Source organism: Arvicola amphibius, chromosome 4, assembly GCF_903992535.2.
Source record: "Arvicola amphibius chromosome 4, mArvAmp1.2, whole genome shotgun sequence".
NCBI lineage: Eukaryota > Metazoa > Chordata > Mammalia > Rodentia > Cricetidae > Arvicola > Arvicola amphibius.
The window spans coordinates 58,277,287-58,301,842 of NC_052050.1; the positions used below are offsets into that span (position 1 = coordinate 58,277,287).

Here is a 24,556-nt window from a genome sequence, read left to right on the forward strand (position 1 = left end):
AAGAATGGACGGTGGATGAGAGAAGGCGCTCCTCTACCCCCTTTTGGGGAGAAGCGTTGGAAGCCTGTCTTCCAGTGACTCGTGCAATATTTCTCCAGGCTCCCTGGGTTGGGGCAGGTAACTTGGGTCCCTTGCCTAAGAGCAAGGTGAAGAGCTCCTCCTAGGGCATAGAGGGCATAGAGGCCCCGCTCTGCTGGGGCAGGAGCAGAAGAGTGGTAAGGGCAGGGCAGACGTTGAAAGATGGTGAGCACTGCTCTCCTGAGCCTGTTCTCTGGGCGACACACTGGCAGAACCTCATTTCTTAACCTAAAGTATGAGAACCATGAGGACTGGAATGACGAACTGGCATTCGACGGCTCATGACCTCATGTTGGAGCTTAACTGTGCCTCTGCCCCTGGTAGCCCAGCAACACCAAGAAGGTAGTACTAAAGCCGTTTGGTGAGTAAGGCCAGGTCCCCGTCCCCTGGGTTTCCTGCACAGGCAGCTTTCTGCCCGGTCCGCACCATCTTAATTCAGTCCCACTCAGGTCCGCGTGCCCAGCCTCCCCTGCACCGCTGCCATAGAAGCAGCCTTGGTAAGCATGTGTAGAGGTTCACACTTTATGAGCTGAGGCTGCTCGGGAGCCCCACTTCCTCTACCAGGTCCTTCAGCACAGCCTCTCAGACCACCTGAGAGGGCAATGGGGGAAAGGCAAGAACAGTGCGATGAGACAGGAGCCAGAGCTTGACTTAAGCGTCTCAAGCAGCGCCTGCCATCGGCCTCTTGACTCTTCAGGGCAGTGCTTCTCAACCCCTCTACACTGTGCTGGAACCCTTCAACACCATTCCTCACGTTTGTGGGTAACCCTAGCCATTAAACATTACGTTCCACTGCTACTTCATAACTGTAAATTGCTACGTAATGTCGGCTATGCGACCCCATATGAAAGGGCCATTTGACCACAAGGAAGTCTACAACCCAGAGGTTGATTGATTGCTATTCTAGGAGGTCCAGCTCCAACCACTCCTACCTAATTTCTAACGAGCATCCTGGCTAGAGTCAACAGACACCCTGAGTGGATTCTGGCCTCCGTATAGGGCTCTCAGGACACAAGCAAAGATATGCTGTTCCATCCTACTGAAGCGCTCACAGACTGCCAGGGTCCAGGAATCCTCTCCCCTTTTCCCAGACTGCCTGCATTTATTTCTCCCTGTAGCAGTCCCAAGGAACTTCAGTCTGCGTGTGCCCCACACCATGTCCTTACTCCCAGTTCCTCCAGACTCTATCCCAGCCCATTTAATCTGGGTTGTGCCAGTCTGCTGAACTATTATTACTCCCAGCTGTAGATGTAAGTCGTTACTGCCCGCCCGGAGCAGTGGTGGGCAGCACACTTGCCAAGGGGTTTCCAGGAAGCTGCAGACCCATCAACCTTCAGGAACCAGAGGGGGCTGCTTTGGGATATGGGAACTCAGACACAAAACCATCCAAGTTACCTTTTCCAAGAATTCCCACCTCTCAAGAATGGCTTTTGCTGCCTGGAAGTCGGCCCAGTTTAACAGGGCAAGGATAATAGAGTAGAGACGGTTTGGATGGGGTAGGGCATTTTATCGGGAATTGCTCCATGAATTCCATGAACAGAAGAAGGGACTCTGGAGAATGGGACCTCAGGAGCTCAGGAGGAAGGGACCCTGGGAAGGAGAAAGAAGGCATTAGGGTGGGCTTTCAGACAATTTTCCAGACATAGTGTGTGTGTGTGTGTGTGTGTGTGTGTGTGTGTGTGTGTGTGTGTGTGTGTGTTGCTATCGATCAAGCCCAGAGCCGGTTTCTTGCTAATTATACTATCACTGAGCTCCATTTCCAGTGGCCAGAAATTGTGCTAGGAAACTGTCGAAAGGCCAACAAGGAAACCCAGCGGACCCAGGACTGCCATCAGAGCAGGTGTGGGACCGACCTGTAGCAGGTTCTGCCTAGCTGCGCTTATGCTGTGGGCAGGGTGGGGAGGACCCTGGCTGGCGCACGGACTGCCGCTCGCCCTCTGACCTTGGCCGCTCCCCCCCCTGCATCTCTCTCTTCTCTACTTCACTCACTTCTCCCTGCCGTGTCCGTGGAAGTGGTGGACATGCTCAGGAGCCTTCCGGAAACCGGGCGAAGGTCCCTCCCGTCCTCAGGGAGCATGACTGCCTCCTCCTATAGCTTTGATAGCTGCTTCCTTGCTGCTGCAGCAGTGGTAGCAGTGGCCTCTGGACCATCCTGGAGCTTCAGGTCCTGAGGAATAGGGCTGTGTGGGGATGGCTCTGCCTGGCTGCTGGTGGGGGGTAGGGGGTGGAGGTGGCGTCCTGTGACTCCTGCTAATAAGAAGCACTCAAGAAGAGCACCTATGACTGTTCCCACTGTCCAGAATGGCAGACAGCTGAGCTCCACTCAGGCAGGGTCCTGGGGGATCCCTCCCTTTCTGGAGCTGGGAGTGAGCTGGATTCCAACTGAGTTCCTCATCTAGTCTGAGTCATTTCTCAGGCCCAGAAGAACAGCAAGAGGTCTGGGTCCAAATACTGGAGATTTGGCTTTGGCCTTTTCTCTACTGTCAAGATTTAAAATGATAAAGACCCTCGTTTCACTGTGGTACAAACTTTCTGTGTCCCCCTTGGCTAGACTGTGACACCCAGTTTGATCAGCCATTAGTCTAGATGTGTCTGGAGATATCTTTAAATGTAAGGAGCGTGTAAATCAGTAGACACGGTGTTTTAAAAAGAACATTGTCTTCTGCAGCATGGATGGGCCGCATTCGGTCAGCTGAAGTCCTACGAGAAAAGACACAGGCCCCTAAGAAAGAAAGAGTCTGCCTCCACACATCCTCTAGCGGCAGAGACAAGACAGCTATGCCAGGTCTTGGGTAGGCCTCTAGCCTGTCCTCCTGCTCCACAGATTTCAGAGTTGCCAGCCCCCACAATCACATGACCCAAGTCCTTAAAATAAACCAAGTTCCCTCTCCCTCTCTCTCCCCGTACACACGCACATACATCTATTGGTTGTTTCTCTGGAGAACTCGGTCTAATATAAGTAACTCCCAGGGGCTGGTGGCCAGGAGAGGTGGAGTCAGACACTCCTGGGGGCTCTGGGCTCCTTCTGTCCCAACTACTTCCTCACTGAGGGAGACGACCCTCTCGACCTCATTTCCTCGCTCTGAGAAATGGGCTGTTCGAGTGAGGTCTTCCTTGTGAAGGAGCCAGAGGGTCCTCCAAGTCATCCCTCAGCCTCTCCTTGAATCCTTTGGTGATGGAACAAACCTTTCATCTAAATGGACAGACTTTACCATGGGACGGGATAATGGACTTGAACGGGTTTGCCAGAAGGTATAAACAGATGATTTTATTATTTCCCAAGAGGAAATGCAAAATGCCAAGAATTCAGGGAATTCAGGAGCCCGGGGACCTCTAGGACTTCTGCCCCTGCCTGCGTTTTCTACAGAATCCCAGTTGTACAAGCGGCTCTGGGAAAGAGAGAGAGACTTAGGGGATCAGTTGGGGGTGTGCTGTGAATGCTACACCTGTCTGAATCAGAAAACCCGGGAGGGCAGCGAGACTCAGCTGCGAGAGAGCCGCGCACAGAAGGTCTGTGCAGTCCGAGCACTGAAAGAGGAGAATCATGGAGCCAGAATGTCTGACGGGTGGGGGAGAGGGGAGTTCTTGGATTCTTTGTGGTTTCTGCTCTCCTGCTTCCTGCCACTGGGCCCTTTCCAAAGAGTGACTGGGGACTAGCCCAGAACTGGGTCTCACGTCTGGCTTGACCCTGGGGAATTAATCCAGTTCTGTTTTTTTCTTTTCCTTTTTAAAATTTCTTTCCTTTTTTTTCTTTTTTTCTTTTTTGGTTTTTGAGACAAGGGGTTGTTTCTGTGTGACAGCCCCACGTCCCTGGAACTTGCTATGTAGACCATGCTGGCCCTCTTCACTCAGAGATCCACCTGTCTCTGCCTCCCAAGTACCGGGATTAAATTTGGTGGCGGCAACCACCACAAGACTGTCCTCTGTTTTTCTCTAAAGAGAAAGCATTTTTTATATTTATTTGTTATTACTGTAGTTTTCTTACTTATAATTAAGTTACACTTGGCAATGATGGGGTATCTGTGTTATTAAAGAGGGCATTTTTTCCTAAGATTTATTTATTTATTTTTGAATGTATGAATGTTTTGCCTGCTGTATGTCTATGTATCCTGGTGCCCTTGGAGCTAGAGGAGGGTGAAGGAGCCCTTGAGAGTGGAATTTAAGGATGATTGTACACCAACATGTTGATGCTAGGAATCAAACCGAGGTCCTCTGCGAGAGCAACAAACACTCTTAGCTGCCAGTCCATCTCTCCAACCCCCAGAGTGTGTTGTTTTAACCTTCAGTGTGTGGGGAGTAGGTAGGTGGGTGCATGCCACAGTGAGTATGTGGAGGTCGAGGGTAGCATGAACCAGGTCTCTCCTTCCACTGTGAAACTGTCAGACTCGCTGGTAAGGGCCTTTACCTGCTGAGCCATCTAACCAGCCCAGAGGATGTCGTTTTTAAAGACTTAAAACATAACTGGCCAGGTGTAGTAATGCACACCGTTAGTTCTAGCACTCAGGGAGCAGAGGCAGGAGGATCTCTGTGAGTTCGAGGCCACCATGATCTACAAAGCAAGTTCCAGGACAGCCAGGGCTAAACAGAAAAACTTGTCTTGAAAAACCAACACACACACACACGCTATAGCAAGCAAACTTCACTGGGTGAAGCTATCAAACGCTGCCCACAGCATCTTGCTGAGTGGAGGAGCCACAGGAGCACTAACCATCACTGAGGGCCAGGATGCCTGATACTTGGCTGTAAGAACCTGCAAGGCTCCACAGGCTTTAGCAGAGCCTGAATGTGATAAGCTACCCCTTGAAGGACAGTGGCCATAAAAGGGAATCTGAGAACCCCACCTTTGCCCCTGTCCCTCAGCCTATCATACTGAGGAGGTTAGACAGTGGCTATGGTGCCTTTATTAGCGGTTCCCTGCCTTGATTTCCACGCAGTGGTCTGGCTGGCATGGGTCAGCTGGATGCTGACGAATGTCTTCTAGGCACCAGGCTCTATGGACTCGTGAGCGTGGTAGGCATGAAGCGAGACTACAAGACCGAAACCAAGGCTGGGTGATGCCATCCTGGAAGGAGGCTTCCTCTTCAAACAGGGTCCTTCATGCACAGGGGGTCTCTTGGGAGAGGGACTATAGCAGTTAATGTTTATTTATGGTATATATTACTTTTGCCATTGGCTTTGCTTTGGTGACCCCCAAATCTGAGTAGTGTGTTTGGCTCTCAGTCTGATTCCCACCACCATCTAGATGTGCCCACTCTCCATCAAGCCCCCTTTGGTGTTGTTAGGGGAATGTTTTGAGTGAATATACACACATAGGCTACTTACTGAGCGCAACTTCTGTGAAACCCATCATTGGGTGTTTTTATTATGCAGAATCCTAGAATTACATGCACGTACCTCAGCGGTACCAGGTGGCTCAATCCACGTGACCTCAGTTGCAGTCAGAGTGAGATCACGGGCCGGGCGGTGGTGGCGCACGCCTTTAATCCCAGCACTCGGGAGGCAGAGGCAGGCGGATCTCTGTGAGTTCGAGACCAGCCTGGTCTACAAGAGCTAGTTCCAGGATAGGTTTCAAAGCTACAGAGAAACCCTGTCTCGAAAAACCAAAAAAAAAAAAAAAAAAAGAGTGAGATCACTCAGGAAGTAAAGTCGCTTACCACACCAGACTGGCAACCTTAGTTTGATCCCCAGTAGAAGCAGAGAAACAACTCCACAAACTCTCCACACGTGTATCTGCATGCACACACAACACCACATGCATACATACAGGTTAAGAAAAAAAAGCCAGGGGAGACCCGGGTGAGTCTGAAATGTGGTGGTGCTCTAGGAGGTGGGGCAGAATGATAGATTCCAGGCTAGCCTGGGCTACATAGAGAGACTCTCTTTTAGAAAAGAAAGAGAAGGAAAAAACAACTAGATAGATCCTAGGCAGCTGCTGGTGCAACAGTGTAGCGTCCTGTTTCACAGTGAAGTTGCATAAGTAGAAATACAACTAAAATAGCAAGAGCAATAGACTCTACCCCACATGCAAGGCCGAGAAGTCCTGCCCACCCACCAAGAATCTGCATCACTGTGACTTGGGCTTCTAGCCTCCAAAAGTAGAAAAACTCTCCAAGGAAAGTTGAAGAGGAACCAGCCAAGATTGTGAAGTCATTCTGACCTAGGCCTAGGTAACTTAGAATAAATTTTGTTCATTACAAAGTGAAATTCTCAAGTGCATTCGCAAGTCTGCCTTTTTTCTCTCTTTAAAAAAACCTTATTTTTAGGGCTGGAGAGATGGCTGAGTGGTTAAGGACACGTACTGCCTTCCTGAAGACCGGAATTTGATTCCCGGCACCCACATCAGGCGGCTTACCTTACATCAGGCTGGCCTGTAAGCCCAGCTCCAGGGGGACCTGACATCTATGACCTCTGCAGGCACTTTTGCATTTGTACGCACGTACCTACCCTCCAAATACACATAATTAAAATAATAAAAATATTTTTTCATCTTATTTTTATTTGTGTGTGTCCATGATGTACATGCGTGGGTGACACATGTCACAGATGTTGTGTGCAAAGTCATAGATACTAACTTTGGAGTCTGTGATATTCCTTCTCTCCTTTACGTGGGGTCCAGGGAAATGATTTAGATCCCCAGCCTTGCACAGCATCTTTACCCCCTGAGCCATCTTGCGGACCTTTTTTTCCCGTCTTTTCCATCCTTCCTGTTTTTAAAGAGTCAGTCTGTGTGTAGCCCAAGCTGTGGTCAGACTCTCTCTGTAGCCAAGGCTCGCCCTGGGACTCTGGAGCTGGCCTCTGCCTCCAGGCACCATTCCCACCGTGATACAGTGTTCTCCTATGTATGGTGTCTGTGGTGCCGCCACACAGTGGGAAATTTGCTGTGTTCTGTTGTTATCTCTGGGACCTCTGTTTTTGTTCCTGGTCCACCCATTATTGAATCATAATTACTCAGTTTTGTTGCCTTGCACTGAGATTTTCCAATTAATATTAACATACCGCAATGGAAAAATCTAGGGTTTCCTTAATCTTTTATTTATGTATTTATGTATTTCCTTTTTGGGTTTTTGAGACAAGGTTTCTCTGTGTAGCCTGGCTGTCTTGAAACTCATTTTGTAGACAAGGCTGCCCTCGAACTCAGAGATCTGCCTGCCTCTGCCACCGCTCTACACCGACACCCACCCAGCCTGCTTCCTTAAACTTTAACTTAACCAATTTCTTAATCCCTATCATGATCTAGTAAATTTATACAACCTGCATCCAAGGGCAAGGAGGGTATTAGGTAAATAAACTTTCCTAAAGGTCTTTTTCGTCTGCAAGTGCTGGAAATCAAACCCAAGCATTGGAACACTGGGCACATACGTTCCCATAGATCTCACCCCAGGTCTCCTAAAATTTTTGAAGTGATTTTCTAGATGTAACATATTTCGTTTTTTAAAAAAATATTTATTTATTTATTATGTATACAATAGTCTGTCAGTGTGTGTGCCCACAGGCCAGAAGAGGGCACCAGACCTCATTACAGATGGTTGTGAAGCCACCATGTAGTTTCCGGGAATTGAACTCAGGACCTTTGGAAGAGCAGGCAGTGCTCTTAACCGCTGAGCCATTTCTCCAGCCCCATATTTCATTTTTTAAACATATTTTTATTTTTTAGAACTGTGTATTTTATTTTATGTGTGTGTTTGCCTGCATGTACATGTGTGTCCATGGAGGACAGAAGAGGGTATCTGATCCACTGGAACAGAATATTGTGAGCTGTCACATGGGTTCTGGGAATCGAACCCTGCTTCTCTGTGAGAACAGCCAGTGCTTTTAACCACTGAGTTGTCATTTCTCCACCCCCGTATCCAATTTTCTTAAGTTTATCAATACCCATCCTAAAAAAGCAGAACTTCAATGGATTTCTAAGCCATTATTAAGTATCAGTAAATTCAGCTTTTAGATGTGGTAACTATGAAGTTCTCTCAACACGTTTTAAAGCTGTCATAAATTTAACTGAATTTCCTTTCAGTGTTCTGCTTAAAATCTAAAGACCAAAATCAACTGGTCATTTTTTATTACTTTTGTGTGTATTGGGTGTGTGAGTGTAACGTGCCCAGGCCCATATGTATAGTCCTGGGGTTCTTCCCCGCATCTCTCCTCTCCTTCTGTAATACAGGTCGTCAGGCCTGGCAGCGGCACCTTCATGCACACTGAGTTGCCTTGCCAGGCCCCTCTTTTCTGTTTTGTTGGGTTGTTTGTTTGTTTGTTTTGGATGGTTTCATATGTGAATATAATGTAGGCAGGACCAGAAACCCCAACAAGCAGGCCCTCATGTTACACCACATCTGTAAGTTCTACCACGTGCTAATAGTACCATGAGCTGGGAACCAGGAGGACCCTGGTTCAATGTCCAGCACCCACAATGACTCAAGCCATCTCTAACCCCAGTTCCAGGGGCTCTTAAATGCTGTTTTCTGGCCTCCAAAGGGCACTGCTTACATGTGGTACACAGACATACATACAAGCAAAGTATCACACATAAAATAATAAAATATGTTTTTATAGGGGGCTGGAGAGATGGCTCGGGGATATTAAGAACACTGGCTGCTCTTTGAGAGGTCCGAGTTAAATTCTTAGCACCCACATGGTGGCTCCATCTATAATAGGATCTGTGTTCTCTTCTGGTATACGAGCATACAAGCAGAACATTCATACATAAACTTTAAATCATTTTCTAAAACACATTTTTATAAAAAACATCAACACTAAACAAAATTTACCATCTGAATTTCTTTGATATAGAATCTCACTGCATAAACCAGGCTAGACCTAGACTCAGAGATCCACCTGCCTCTGCCTCCCAAGCGCTGGATTTAAGGGTGTCCACCACCACACTTGGCCTCCATGTCTTTGAGGGGTTTTTCCCCACTTGTTGGTATTTTTTTTCCAGTCCTGAGAGTAAAAACTCAAGGATTCATATGTACTGAGCAAGCATGCTATTATTGAACATCTCAAACCCATTTGCGTTTTTTGGTTTTTGTTTTGTTTTCGTTTTGGGGCTTTTTGAGACCAGGTTTATCTGTAGCTTTGGAGCTTGCTGTGTAGACTAGGCTGGCCTCAAACTCACAGAGATCTACCTGCCTCTGCCTCCCGAGTGCTGGGGATTTAAAGGTGTGTGCCACCGTCATCCAGCTCCCACTCGGTTTTAATTATGTGTAGGAGGATTTTGTATGCATGTGTGTATATGCACCACCTGTTGTGCTTGGTACCTGAAAGGATCAGAAGACGGTCTTGGATCCCCTTATACTGGAGTTATGGATGGTTGCAAACCACAATCTTGCTGCTAGGATCTGAGCCTGGCTCCTCTGCAAGAGTAACAAGTGCTCTCAACAGCAGATACATCTCTTTGTTTTTCTTATCTTATTTTTATGTGTATATACCGTTTGCCTGCTTGTATGGCTGTGCACCACATGCATGCTTGGTGCCTGTGGAGGCCAGAAAAGGGCTTCAAATCCCGTGGGACTGCACACAATTTGGAACTGTCCTGCAGGTGCTGGGAATGAGGCCCATGTCCTCCGGAAGAGCAGCCAGTGCTCTTAGCCTCTGAGCCATTCTCAGAGCTGAATGGTGCTGAGCTGCCATGTGATCTGATCACTGACAGAAGCTCCAGGACTGGGGGAGAAGCAGCGCCAGCCTTCATGCTCTTACTGACCTCAGCAGATGTCAGCAGTGACTCAGGAGCCCCCTTTCACCTGTTGAAAGCCTTGAGAAAGGTGCCACCATGGTCTCAAGCCACTGTGCCAGGTGTGTCTAAGGCTGCTGGGCAAATCACCCCCAACTGGATGGTCTCAGACAACGGGATTTTGTTCTTTCCTCCCTTCGGCTTCCAGATGTCACCGCCTCCCTCCCAGGTCTGCCTCTGCCTTCTCGTCTATTCTCATCCATTTCTTGGTCTATTCTGAGGACCCCTGGCTTGGGTTTTGGAGAAAACCTGGAGGAACAATGGCGGTGTCTTCCTCAGAGTCTTTAAGTTAATCTCATCTATGAAGACCTTTTTCTACCAGTGAGGTCACCTTCGCAGTTTCTGGGTGCAAGAGCATGAGGGGTGTCTTGAGAAGCAGGGAGGGCACTGTTTAGCCCTCTGCCATCCATGGATCCATGTGTGTTTCTCACGCTGGGTGTGTGCGTATTTCGCCGGCCTCCCTGCCTTCCCTGTGACACTTGGCGGCACCCTTCCTCCCAAGACACCGTTCTCTTCTTAGGAAGCTCCACTAAGGATCTTCAGCTCCAACCGCCCTGGCTTCTCTCCCTGGAGGCTTCCTGGATCTGTTTCCGAACAGCTCCTGACATTTCCTTCCCCCTCCCCTGTGGGATTCCCCTGGAAGGAGAGTTCAGGCACCAGCTGCAGTCAGGTGTTCCCTGGCCGGTCCCCTCCCTTGAGAAAAAGGCTGCCTGGGTGCCACTGGGCCTGGAGGAGAGTCTGCTAGCTGTTCCTGTTTGCCCTCTGGACATTAATTAATTTTCTTCTGTGGGGGTGGGGGAGTGGAGGGCTGTGCTTGGTCACAAGCTCATTAGGCAGCTTTGCACTCGGGAGACTGTGGCAATGCCTGTATGGCATCTTGGCTCTGTCTGCCACTCCAGTTAGTATTCAGAGTGGCAGCCTCCCTCCTCTCCCCACTGTGTTGATGCAGAAACTGTGGAGTCATGCCTGGAGGAGAAGGAAGAAGGCCAGCTTATTGCCCTGCAGGGCAGATCTTTGAAAGAAGAAGGGGAGTTGGGGTTTAAAATAGAAGTAGCCTAGCTGTCCCCTCTGTGACTTCTGCAGAATTCCCTTCATCACACTTCAGTTGACAGCCCTCTCCAAAATGGAGGACCAACCGTGAGAACCCTGCAAACACAGACAGATCCTGGAGCTGGTCCTAGAAGGAAGGGCTACAAGCTTCCTGAAGAAAGGTCAGAAGCCACCTTCTCCCCTCAGCCTGAGGGTTTCACCAACCGCAGGTCAGAGATTGGCCTTAGAGTGATGCTGTTTGGGGGGTGCCCTCCCCTTTACATGCCCCCTCCCATGCCTGTGTCTGCATCCTTTCAGAGAGAGAGGCTCAAAGTCCACAGGCAGGAAGAGTGATGGGAGTGGGGGGGGGCATGAAGGACCGTTCACACGTGGTCAACACAGTGCTGAAAATGCCCTGCAGGCATGTTGTGATGTCCCTGGACCCGCCTATTTTGCACCCATTGATGTGGAGATCTGAGTTGTCCCTTTTCCAAATCAGAGTCACAACAGCCCAAAGCCTAGCCAGCAGGAGCTGAATTCAACTCCCATCCTAGGAGAAGGTCATTCTGAAGTTCTTAGGTGTCCCCAGATATCACCTTCAGGACTGAGCAAGTGGGGGGGGGGGGAGGAAATAGGAATAACTACCATGGAACCTGAGCCTCGTTTCTGAAATTGACTGCAGGATCCCAAGGAAATGAACTCGGGTGGAAAGGGACAAAAGAGATCAAGGTGGGGTAGGGGGCACAAAATGAGAGATGCTAAGGAAGATTAGCCAGCAAAGGAGAACCACAGAAGCTGGAATGCTAGCTGACTTTCCATCCTTCCCAGCAATGGGGAATGTGGCAGTGATGCCACCAAAAGTGAGCTCGGAGGTGTGGAAGGCCCTGAGCCCCACGAATTACTGAAAATTATCCAGAAAAGATAAACATAGAGGCATTGAGAGCCAACATCAGTGTTGCCTCAAGAGGCGGAAAAAAACTGTAGACTAGAAAGATCCCCAGCTTTCTCTTGACAGTGATGTTAGAAGAGAAATATTTCACCATTGAACATATGGAAAGAAAAAAAAGTAACATCTAATCAAGTACCACCTTCATTCCAGCTGCTTTAGAACTGAGACAAGAGGATCACTTAAGCCCAGGAGTTAGGACCAGTGAAAGGCAACATAGTAAGGTCTTGACTCTTAAGGGAAAAGGAAATTTTAGCAGCAAGTGTAATAACATAGGGCTGAGAAAAGCCAGGCGTGTGTGTGTGTGTGTGTGTGTGTTGTGTGTGTGTGTGGTGTGTGCTTTCTTCTCCCTGACCTAAGACAGTGTGTATATTTGCTGGCCTGGGTCTTGCTTTCTTTTTTCAAATGGAGGCAGAACATACATGATATAAAGTTTATCAGTTTAACTTAGTGTTTTGTTGTGGTGCTAGGGATGACCCTAGGACCTTAGCATACTGTGCGAGCATCTTCTGCTGAGCCACAGCCCAGCCCCTCTCAAGTTAAGTGTAAAGTTCATTCAGACCATGCAGCTGTCTCCAGAGCTCACCTTGCAAAGCTGAAACTCAGCATCTGTTGATCGGTAGTCCCACAATCCCCCGCCCGTTCCCAGGCAACCACTGCTGTGCTGTCTCTGTTAACTACTGTAGAGGCCTCACATAGGAGGACCACAGAGGATTTGCCCCTTCCATCGCTAGCTTACAGCGTTCACATTAATGTTCCCTTTCCTCTCTTGTGAGTGTGCAGTGTCTCTGAGACCCTGCCTTCAACTCTCCTGGCTGTGTATCCAGACATGGAATTGCTGGATATTCTGATAATCCTGCATTTAATCTTTTAGAAACTGCCATACCACTTTCTACAGCGGCTACCCCAGTTCACATTCCTACCAGGAACACACAAATGTCCCAGCTTCTCTCCTTCCCAGTGCTCATTACTTCTGGGGGCCTTATAGAGGGCAGGGCCTCTTGGATCTACAAAGAAGACAGGTCGGTTTCTGTTGAGCAGAAAACTGAGTGACTAGGGTTTGGGAGGCAGGGGTGAGCACTGAGAATCTGTGGGGCAGTAGGGGTAGTTGGAGAGTCGGGACATTTTCTAGGAATTTGAGATCATCGTGAATGGGATGCCTGTTTGACGACTGAGAGAGCATCACGACACCAGCTGTCATCGGCCTCCTGGAGACGCAGCTAGGGTTTAGTGTGTCGAAGTCAGGCCTGTACAATCCTGGTGTTGGAAAAGTAGCTGGAGAAACAAAACTGCAACAGCCTCAGGGGTCTGCATTACTGACTACCCACGGGTGGCCACATACCTGACATTTTGAAGTTTCTGCTGAGCCTAATTGTCTTCAGGTGTGACTTCACATAAGGAAAGAGCCCTCTGCCTACTGTGAGGGGAGTGGGGAGTGTGCAAGCCCAGTGCTGAGCTCTGGGTGCCAGTGAGTGCACAACTGAGTATCCAATGCCAGTTTTGGTCAGCATGTTACGTTCACATTTAAAGTAACACCAATATAATAACAGAAGCTAGGGAGGCCGCTCGGTTTAAAATGCTTGCCCTGTAGGCATTAAGGACTAGGAGTTCAGATCCCCAGAAACCCACTGTCTTAGTCGGGTCCCCATTGCCGTGACAAAACACCGTGACACAGACAACTTATAAAATAGAGCATTTGATTTGGGATTCACATTTGATTTGGGATTCACAGTTCCGGAGGGTTAGAGTCCATGACCGTCATGGTAGGAACTTGTCACAGGCAGGCATGGCTCTGGAGCAGTAGCTGAGAGTTTATATCTGAATCCACAAGTACCAGGCAGAGAGAGCTAACTAGGTACGTGTGGCCTGGGCTTTTGAAACCTCAAAGCCTGCCCCCTCCCCCTCCATGGCACATCTTCTCCGACAAGGCCACACCCCTGATCTTTCCCAAACAGTTCCACCAACGGGACCAAGTATTCAAGCACATGAGCTGATGGGAGCCATTCTCACCCCAACCACCACATCCACAAACCTCTGGGGTAGGCGTGTCAGCCAACCTGCAATTCCAGCCTCAGATGGCAGAGACAGATCCCAGGACCAGCCATCTCAGCTAGCTCTGGGTTTGATTGAGAGAGCCTGCCTCAGTGCACAGGTGGGAGGGGAAAGGCACTTGCTGACACCAGCCTTATGCAGTGCTCATGCACCCACACGCATGCAAAAGCATACACATAGGTCTGCGTGTCATGCACACATGTGAAGTAGGGGGAAATAACTGTGACAATGACAGCAATAGCAGTCACTTAGATCTGAAGCCCCCAGTTATAGTAACAGGCTGCAGAAGGAATGCGCTGGCCCAGACGAATGTTGACATTAAAGAGCTTTTTACTATTTCACAGATGGGAATGGATTCTCTCTCTCACGCACAGGTTGTTACAAAGTGGGTCAGTGCTTTATCTGCTTGGGTTCATGCTGTGTGATGCTGTCTGCAGTGTCACAACAGAGTGGGAGACCTTTGCCCAGTGTGACTACCCTGCATTGAACTCCCCAGTCTCTAGTAACATGAGCTAAATATAAAATTTCTTGTTAAGTTTACACAAACTCAGGGCATCGTATGTATAGCAACAGAAATACAGGGAGGCAAGTTCCTGGGTCCTTGTCCCCATGTTGCGGAGTTCTGTCAGGTGGAACAGCTAGGGTCCCGTCCCTTGGATTGAAAATGTTTTTCTTACAGACACCAGCTGTGGGCATGACCCCCTCTCCACTGTACCACCACATAATCTGTGTCCACATGGGCCAGGCACTTCACTGGAGGGGTGGGCATAGTAGTAATAGGCAAAGCTAGCCGTATATCCAGAGGGGTTTTTCAGGATGCAGTCAAAGCCTTCCCTGGGTTCAGCTCCCAGCACCCACATGGAGGCTCAAAACTGATGTACCCCCAATTCCCTCCTCTGGCCTCGCTAGTACCAGGCATGCATGCAGTACACATACATTCAGGCAAACACTCATTCACATAAAATAAAAATAAGTAAATATTTGGTGGGTTGTTTTGTTTTCTAAAGACAGGGTTCTCCTCTGTTATCCCTGACTGTCATTCAGTAGACTAGGCTGCCGTGAATCAGAGATCGCCTCCCAGAGGACTGGGATAAAAGGTGTGTGCCACCATGCCTGGTTAGTAAATCCTTTTTTTTTTTTTTTTTTTTTTTTTTTTTTGAGGGGTTCTAAAGGACTTGCTTGTTAATTTAAAATTAGTAGCAATAAAAAGAGGGCAATGTTTCTGGAAAGATCTATAATTACAGTTAGAAAACAAAAGGAGAAGGAAGTCCAGAATAGGAAATATGTAGAGACAAAAGCAGGTAGATGATTGCTCTGTGCCTGAGAAGGGAGAGAAGGTTGAGGAATAGGGTAGTTGGTTTACAGTGTTCATGGGTAATGAAGATGTTCTGAAATCTATGTGGTAGTTGCACAAATGAACATGCTAAAAGCCGCTGAATGTTTTTCTTTTTTTTTTTTTTTGTTGCCTGAGAATTGAAACCCAGGGCCTCACACATGCTGAGCGTTCAATCTGCCACTAGCTATGCCTCAGCCCCCCAGGACTCTGTCCTATAGATGAGTAAAGTGGTATGTGGATCACATCTCATCATAAGCTTGCTTTTTATATTTAAAAAATTATAACAAAATTTACATATGAGAGAAATAGAAATACGGATTGTACAAGAATTGTTCCAAAGGAAAATAAAGGCATAAGAAGAGGGCTGTTTCCCGTTGCAAGTGTCCTGGTGCCTTGCATCCCCTAGCAGCTGCTGGTCTCCATGGGCTGCAGGCTGCTGCGTTGCGGCTGTCACAAGCGGGTTTAGTTAGGGCCTGGGAATCTGTTGCAGGAGGCGCGGGTTGGGGTGGTGGTAACAGTTTAAGTCGCTGGAAGAGGCTCTTGAAAGAGCCTCGGAGTTCTCAAGGATCTCCGGCTTCTCCCAATGGCTTCAAAGGCTCTGACATCCAGTATAAATCTATACTTGCCCTTTGGAAGTCCATAGCCTTGGCCGTAGGCTCGTTATTGCTTGTCCCATTGCAGAATGTTCCCCAAAACTTATCTGAGCTCATGTCATGTGGATGTGGGGCCCCACCTCCTTAAGATGTTCCTGTGTGGCCTGTCACCTCTAGACATAGGCTTTCAAGTCAGGGAGCAGTTCGTGGCTTGGGGCTAGCCCCAGCTACACCCTTCTCGCGGAGCTCCCCCAGCAGTGACTCAGTGCCTGCTGTTGGATAACGCTTGCTCACCCAGGCTTTCGGTGAGCAACCATCTGTGCGCACAGTTCCTAGAGATGGGCTGGCTAGAGCCACCGTACCGTGAGGAGGATGAGATCCCCGGGTACCTCGCTGGTGCAAGGCAAGCCAGCCCCTCCAGAGCTAGCACCCGCAGGGGCCACCTCTGGAATTTGATTCTTCCAATACCTTCTCACACGCAGAAGTACTGGTGTCCTCGTGCCTACAGTCAGGGGAGCAGCTTTCCCCAGGGCTGTGGCCCAAGCTGCAGTCAACCCGAGACACCCTGAGGGGCTAGTTAGCTTCTCTCCCTCATGTCAGTTTATGGACCATGACACAAAAGTCCCCAGTGCCACTGTGCTAGAGGAGAGATCTAGAGAAGAGACCCAGATACTAGGGTTTGTCCTGAAGTGGCACCAACGTCCTTGGACACAATGCAGCCGGAAATCAAGCAAGCAATAAAGAACAAAAAGAAAGTTGTGTCTGGCCCCAGGCTGATTGTTTCCTGCTACAGCCTTTGGACCTTTGGAAGCTCCACCCCTGCTGGAATTCTTTGGGAAGATATTACCCTGTGCCTCAGTTACCCAAACCCCCCACTTCTGGTGGGGGCATCCTCTCCCACCAAAGAGCTAACCACTGTCCGCCACAGGGGTAGAAGAAGAAACAGTCTGCACCAAGGCAGGCCTGCACGGTCTTTGGGTTAACCAGTGGTTTGTCATGGTCTTTCCGAGAATATGATGGCCTGGAACGTGGGGGGCCTGCAGAGATGGGACCCAGTGTGACTACAAGGAGGGCGGGAAGCCCACCAGTCTCCCACTTTTGAGCTCTTTGGCAATAGTTTGTTTATTCGTTTGTCTGAGACCAAGAGCTTCTCTGCCTCCCTCGGCACCCCCCTCGACCACTAGGACCTCAACACACAGTTTTGCTAACTTTTGTAACCTGTCCATTTCATAGGAAGAAAAAAAATGCATCCCAAGTGACGGGGGGGGGGGAGGGGGTCCCTTGCTAATAAGCTAGAGTCTACAGGGGCCTGAGAACATTAGGTGTGAATCCACCCAGGGACAGATATACATGGGCGAAGGACAGACACTAGCATACGTCATCAAAGGGGAGCAGGACAGAAGAAGAGAGAACCCTTCACTGGCACTGGCCTTTATTCCCATAGTTGGGAAGCTGAGGCAAGAGGTTGCAAGTTGAGGCCAACCTGGGCTGCCCTAAAGGAGAGGAAGGACAAGAAAAGAAAAAGAAAGACCCCGTACCCCCTGTGCTCCTTCTCCTAGCTGTGAGCCCAGCCCCTGGTCTGGGGATCACTACCATGCTTCCCCCACCCCCATTTTCCTCTGCCTTCCTGTCCCCAAGAAGGGAGCCTTGACCCATAAGCAGAGGTGATCGCTAGGATAAGGCCCTTGGACCACGTGCCTTCCGATGCCCTTGGGAATGTCAGGGGTAGAGGTACGTCTGCCTCATCCCGGGTGATAGTCCTAGAGTCCTGCACAGCCCAACACACCCTCTGACACAGCCCAACACACCCTCTGACACAGGGCCAAAGGGAATTGGTAGCCAAGGTCCCTGTCCTGCCCTGACGGCTGTAATTTTCTGAAGAGTTTGAAGGGCTTTCAGCACGTTCTCAGATGGCTCTGTAGGTCAGAGGAGCTGCAGGTGTGGCAGGAAAGGGTGAAAAGCAAACGGGGGTCAGGAGGGGCTTGGGGGAATCACAGGAGGCACCGGTCCCTGCCAGAAGCGTTGCACATGTTGACTTAGTTCTGTTTCCTTCACCGATTTCTGATGCCAGGGTCACTGTCTCCATTGTACAGAGGGGGCCACAGACCTGGAGCTGTTTATGTAGATTACCTGAGGGGCTGCATCACGCCTGAGGGGTTGAACAGGTAGAGGGCAGAGGGCAAGTGTACAGTCTGCCAGCCAGCTCTTCAGAAGGCCCTGCACTCAGCCACACGGCACCTGTGTCACTGGGTGCCAAGCAGACTGACGGTGAACATGGCACAAGCCTGGTGCCTGCCCAGTGGAAGGCAGAGCTCTCCAAACTGGCCCTTAACCTGGGAGCTAGGAAGTGCCCTACAGGGAGATGGGCTTGGTGCCCTGGCATTCTCCTTTGGTCTCAGGTACAACGCCAAAACCCACGGTCCCCTTTCTGTCCTGTATCCATTGTCACTGGCCTGGCTCACCCTTAACAGTGGGTGAGGGGTGAGCAGTCCTCGCAAAACAGAGTTGGGGACTGAGGCCTGGGTCCACCCCCATCCCAAATGGCAATATTGTAGGAAGCCAGCCTCTATTTCTTCATCTGCAGATCCAAATTTATTGATTTGCTGCTCCTCCCTTAAAGGTGTCTCTAAGATTATAGGCCTGAGAAAGGTGCCTGAAGTTATAGACTACCTCACCAAACAACAAGAAGGCCCCTTCCCAGAGTCTGGCCAGTTATCCCACCTCCTGCTCAAAGCCTAGCAACTTTAGTGCCTAAGCCCAACAAACCCCAGGTGAACCGTGTCTGTTCCATTATCTCTGAGCAGAGAGCTGTGAGCTCAGGACTCTCAAGCTTGGGAGAGGGTTGGACTGGCCTGTTCCTGGCGTTGTGTAAGAGTCTTAGAAAGTCCAACAACCCAGAACAGTAGAAACGGCTCCTGGATCCTGCGACTCTTGGCCACGTTCCAGCCATCCTTTAGCCCCGGGGGAAGTTCTGTAGATGGAGTGCAGTCCCCCCTGTGGGAGGGGAAGTAGTGTCTGTTTCCTCACCCTTCCTGAAGTTAATGGCCAAGACACCTGTCGTAGAAGGTTTCCAAGAGGGAAGTGCTCAAGGTAAGTTGGATGTTCTTGACCTCTGGGCGTTCTCTTCTCTTTCAGGACCTGGGCATGGAGTCAACCTCGCTGGATGATGTGCTGTATCGCTACGCCAGCTTCCGGAACCTGGTGGACCCCATCACACACGACCTCATCATCAGCCTGGCCCGTTACATCCACTTGCCCCAAGCCGGTAGGCAGCTTGTGGTCTGAAGCAGCAAGTCCTGCGGTTGTGAGCTAGACCGCTTCTAGATGGCACAGACCTGACCATGGTTGCCCAGGGAGTTGGATCTCTGCTCAGGGGGGAAACTTCTGAGGTTGACCCCATCTGTGGCTTTCTTTAAGACCTTCTCTCTGGCTCCTGGAAACTGCCTGGTACCCAGATCTAGAGAGGAGGGGGCTGGCTGTAGAGGATGCAATCTGGCAGAGGTCGATCAAGACAGGCAGAGAAGCTATGGGTCCCAGAACCAGGCATCAGGAAAAGCCAGTCGTGGGGGTTGGTGGCCTGGGGGAGGAGCTAGTTGCTGCCAAGAGCCACAGGGTACCAAGTAGCTGAAGCCGGAACCTGGTGACCAGGAAAGTACTAGAAACGGGCCTCTGAGGAAGCCCTGCAGTTGACATTCCCGTCTTTTCTAGGATAGGAAGTTAGTTGCCCAAAGATGAGAGGCATGATAGGTAATAGAGCTCTTAAAATAATAGGTGAGAAATTATCTCATGTCCATTTGAGAGGCTGAGGGAAACAGCAGCAGATAAAATGTGGTCCCCACAGGCCCGGTCTTAGGAAAACAGCAGGGTTGCTCTGTGACCAGGATTTCTGAAGCAGCAGAACGGGCCCAGCCCTGCTGGGGGTTCAAGGGCCAGCCTTGGATGCTCTGGGACTCCCCCAGGTGCGCGTAGGACAGAGAAGGAAAGAACATCCAAACATCCCACCCGAGCCACCTGCACTGACTCGGGGTTGGCTGGGCTCCCTTATCATAGGTCTTTGTATCAGACTCTCTCCTAGATGCTCACGTTGTGGCCTAGATGTATAGACAGAGGTGTCACAAGACCACCAACTGTTACGGGAGTCTGTTCATATGGTGGACCAGAAAAAGGCTAGAACCGGGGACTAGGCCGTCATCTTCAAAGACCTCTAGAGACCTTCTACCAACTAGGGCCCATCTCCTAAAAGTTCCACAACCAAAATGTTCCCACCAGCTGGGAAACAGGCATTCAAAACATGAGCCTGGGCGGCGGGTGGACATTGCTGGTTCAAACCACACCTGCAGTGACTTAGCCTCTCCCACTAGATGCCTCTCCTAAAGTTCTGTCTCCCAGTGGCACCAAGCTGAGAACCAGGTCTTCAATGCATGGCCTTTTGTGGGTATGTGAGATCTTAATGAGCCCACATTTGCTTGGTGGCTCCTGTACTATCTATTTTACCCACTAGAATAGAGACTTTAGTACTAGCTCTGGAGTGTAGAGCAGAGGCAGATCTCTGTGAGTTCAAAGTCAGCCCAGTCTACGTAGCAAGTTCCAGGTCAGGCAGAGAGAGGACCCTGTCTTTAAAAAAAAAAATACTCTAAGGATATCTATCATCCTGTTCACAGTTTTGTCTTTTAACGGGCAGGAAGCAGCATGTTCCATTGTGAATTTATGCATGTGCATGTGTGTGTTCGAGTGTGCAAGCATGCATGAAGGGGTAAGATGTGAGCTTGTGTCCAAATGCATGCCTGCACCTGTGTGCATGTGCTCATAGAGATGGCGGTACCCTTAGGTGCCTGCTGTTCTCAGATGCCTCTACCTTCTGTCGCAAACAAGGTCTCTTACTGGCCTAGAATTTCGCCAAGCGTGTTAGACTAGCTGCTTCCACTTCCCCTCTCACCTCTGCCGGAATGACAATCAGGTGCCATGACCATTGTCCTCTGACCACCGTGCATGTGCCATGGCATTCACATGCACCCACACGCTCATCTTCATATACACACACACAGACATAAAACACTTAATTTAAAACAAGTAAGTAAAAGAAAACCCCAGAGCAAACATTTGTTGTTAAATAGTCTCTGTAGGGCAGACACTCAAGGCTATAAGTGCCAGGCCTGACTGGCGCTCATTAATGCACACCACGGGGTTGGTGGCAGGAGGCCTCAGTTTGCCATGTGGGTGTTGCCCCAGGATTGTTGCGTGTCCCATATCACAGAGCTAGTCAGGATACCTGTTCTAGAATTCACATACCATCCCTCTGGCCCTTCTGTTCTCTTGATCCCCGAGACGGTTCTAATAAATCTTGGAAAGAGACTACATGGAGCTGGCTCCCAGGAGCCAAGGGCAGGGAGGTCTGGGAGGCTCCCGCCCATGCTGGATGAGATGACTTAGACCCTCGATTGCTCCCATTAACTGAGCCCAGCTAGAAACCAGGGACAGGAGAACCTGGTGATACATTTTTCAGGACAGTCCCTGTAAGCAGAGGACAGAAAACAGACTGGGGTGAGGGTGGCCGAGGAACCAGCAGGCAGTCGGTCATCTGAACAGTGTCCAGTGTATGGTGAGTGAAGCAGGCCGAATCTGATTAGTGAGTGAGTACACCTGGGAATGAGGAACGCCTTTGAGTGGCAGACAAGGTTGTTGGAGTCCTAGGTGCTCCTACAGAGGTGCCTGGGGAATGCAGGTAGCAGATGGCACCTGTCCCTTGAGAGACCAGGGAAGGCTGTAGGTTGGCCTTGAGCCCCTGAGCCTCTTTCCAACAGATCCTGGGGAAGTCCCTCAAACATCCTCCCCGGTGTTTCAGGACAGTGTCACTGGGCAGTTCTGGAGAGACTGCAGTGCTGGAGTCCTGCCAACTGTGCCGTGCCTCCTCTTCTTCCTTTGCTGTGGGCGGAAGGAAGAGCTGCTGGGAGTATTCCACAGTCCTTCTGTGTGGTTAATCGCAACCAGCAGACACCCACGCAGTCCAGCATCTTGTGGACCCAGAGGCAGCTCAGCATTATGGAGCCTTTGGAACTAATGAGCAAGTCCGTCCATCCCCACCTGCTCCATTACAGTTTCTCTTCATGGGGCTCATTCCCACCCTCCCACATGGTAGGGACTATAACTACCCACAGGCCCTGTTCACTTGTCCAGGTTCCAGTCCCTACAAGGAATCTCCTTTTTCCTTTTTTTTTTTTTTGGTTTTTCGAGACAGGGTTTCTCTGCAGCTTTTTTAGAGCCTGTCCTGGAACTAGCTCTTGTAGACCAGGCTGGTCTCGAACTCACAGAGATCCGCCTGCCTCTGCCTCCCGAGTGCTGGGATTAAAGGCGTGCGCCACCACCGCCCGGCAAGGCATCTCATTTTCACTGTCCCCTGCTGTGTTGGATTCTCTTTTAGCCACCACCACCGTCCCCCCTGCGCACACGCACGCCCATACACATGCACACACACGTACACACACTGTCTTCTGGGCCAGCCCCACTCTATCCTATTCTATGGAAGGCCTTTAAGGAGCCTGAAAGGGAAGGAGCTGGGCAGAGGACAAAAGCACCTTGAATGAATATGCAAATGACAGGTTCGTAAGGAAGGGAGTGCAGTGGGTAGGTTGGTAGGAGCTAGGGGGCAACGTCTGGACTGTGTGTTTAACTGTGCGCCTCTGTTCCTTGTTAAGTGGGAGTGGTGGGACTGTGCCCTGTTGGAGGAAGGAGATGCATAATGATTTCTAGGTAAACGATAAGGGCAGGAAGCGTGGCTGGTGCTAGTGTGGGCCTGCCATCTGAGGCCACAGAAAACAACACAACAAAAGACCATGGTTGTATCTAGTTCAGGCAAGCAGAGGGAAACTCATCCCTGTGCTTTTTACAGTTACTCTCAACTCTAATTGGCGAGCTCAGCTATTGTCCCTGTTTAGCCAATGAGAAGGCTGAGGTTGACTCCCAACTCCTTCTGGTAGCAGCAGCCTCGCCCTGTGCTCGGCTGCCCTCTTGTGGCCAATGCCATGCACTACCCGCCCTCTTTATGCCTTTGTTCTCTTAAGATTCAACTGCCTGAGCTCCTCGAGTTTGGACAACTGAGGGAGAGGGCGCGGCCCCGGGTATTCGGAAACCCAGGGAATTGACTGGAGGAGGAGCCAAAGCAGAGGGGCTCTGTTATGGGCTTTGGGTGGGTTTCTTCTGTAAACTAGCAACAGTTCTGTTCCAAAGCATCCTAAAATGAAGCTGGGCGTGCCCCCAATCCCATCCATTGGCCCTTCCGGTCCTTAAGGCCCCTGAGCCCTTGCTTCTCCACGGACTGCACAAGGGAATCGCTCTCCCTGCAGGACTAGGATCCCGGAAGAAGGAATGCGTAGGCAGGGAGCAGTCGGGAACAAGCAAGGGAATGGGAGTAAAGACAGACTCTTTTTTTCAGTGAAGAAAACATTGCGGTTTTCCCAGAGTGTGTATGTCGTCAAAGCAGAAGGGGGCTGTTCAAGCAACAAAGGGACCAGCAAGTGGGAGGAGGAGGGTCAGAGGAGAGCCTTAGGGGGGGAAAGTATGAATAAGCTGTAATAATGTGTGTATGAAAACGTCATAATGAAACCTATTATTTTGTTCACTAACTAAAAATAATGTTAATACACCGCCAGGGGACCCGCCCACTCACCACTAGCACCCGTTTTCTAAGGTACCCCGGGAATCCAAGGTAGGAAATGAACTTTTGATGTGGCATCTCTGTGTCATGCCCTATCCTCATATTCCATTCTTTTGCCACCAAAGTCAGGTGTTACCATTACCAGTCTGCACGCCTCACCCTGGCCAAGCCTGTGCTGGGAAAGGTCCTCATTGACCACACAGTGGCCACCAAAGGTGACCTTAGCCAACCTCTTCCAGGTGCCCATTGTTTCCCTCACGCCATTTCTCTGTGCCTTCTCTGTCTCTTTGCCCAGTGCTCCCTCCACTCCCCCCTCAGCTTATACCATGGCCAGGGGTTCGGCCACCCTGAGGAATCCAGCTGGAGGCCCCATTGGCTCCTCTATTCAGTGTGTCCCCGTAGGAGCTGGTTATTCCCCACTCTGCCTTTACACCTGCTTTTCCTCTGAAGCCCTTGTCGATGTGATCAGTCCTATGCCAGAAGCCACTTAAGAGAGAAAGGGTTTAGTCTGGCTCACAGTTCGAGGGGACAGTCCATCACAGGGGGGGGGGGGGCGTCAAGGTGGCAGAGAGCTTGACGTAACTGGACACCTTGCACACACCATCAAAACACTGAGTTACATGCATTTGTCTGCTCAATTAAACAATGCCTCTTCCCACTCCAGGTTACATAATCAAAATAATGCCCCCACAGGCGTGCTTATCAAGCCCGTCTCCCAGGTAATGCTGCGTTCTGTCACACTGGCAACTAATACACCACAAACCCTGTGCTTTCTGCCCAGATCGCTAGCCCGAATCCCCTATCCCTTCATCTGCATTCTGCCCACACCTTTTCGGACCTGTGTATGACCTCTGTCACTTTTAGTCCCTTCTGTGGGCATGGCCTCAAATTCACAGAGATCCTCCTGCCTCTGCCAGGATTAAAGGTGCGCGCCACCATGCCCAGTTTCTGGGTACTCTTGATCTGTGGTTGGTTGAATGCATGCATGTGCCCACAGCTGCAGACTGTGTTCATTGAGCAAGCTTGGCTTCCATACAAAGCACCTGAATAGTACTGACTCAGTTATTCCTCCAAACCCATGTAAAGCCAGTGTTGCTGCCCTGCTTCACAGATGAGAGCTGAAGGGACAGAGAAGTCACGTTAACTC

The 24,556-nt window shown here is 50.0% G+C and overlaps 1 protein-coding gene across 1 annotated transcript in view; it reads left to right on the plus strand.

Annotated features, from left to right (window-relative positions):
- Lrrc75a (leucine rich repeat containing 75A) overlaps nucleotides 1-24,556 on the plus strand; it is a 40,782-nt gene that overhangs the window by 9,292 nt on the left and 6,934 nt on the right. The window contains 2 exon segments of the mRNA XM_038327066.1: nucleotides 18,894-19,010; nucleotides 19,012-19,023. Coding sequence (XP_038182994.1) covers nucleotides 18,894-19,010; nucleotides 19,012-19,023 — 129 coding nt within the window.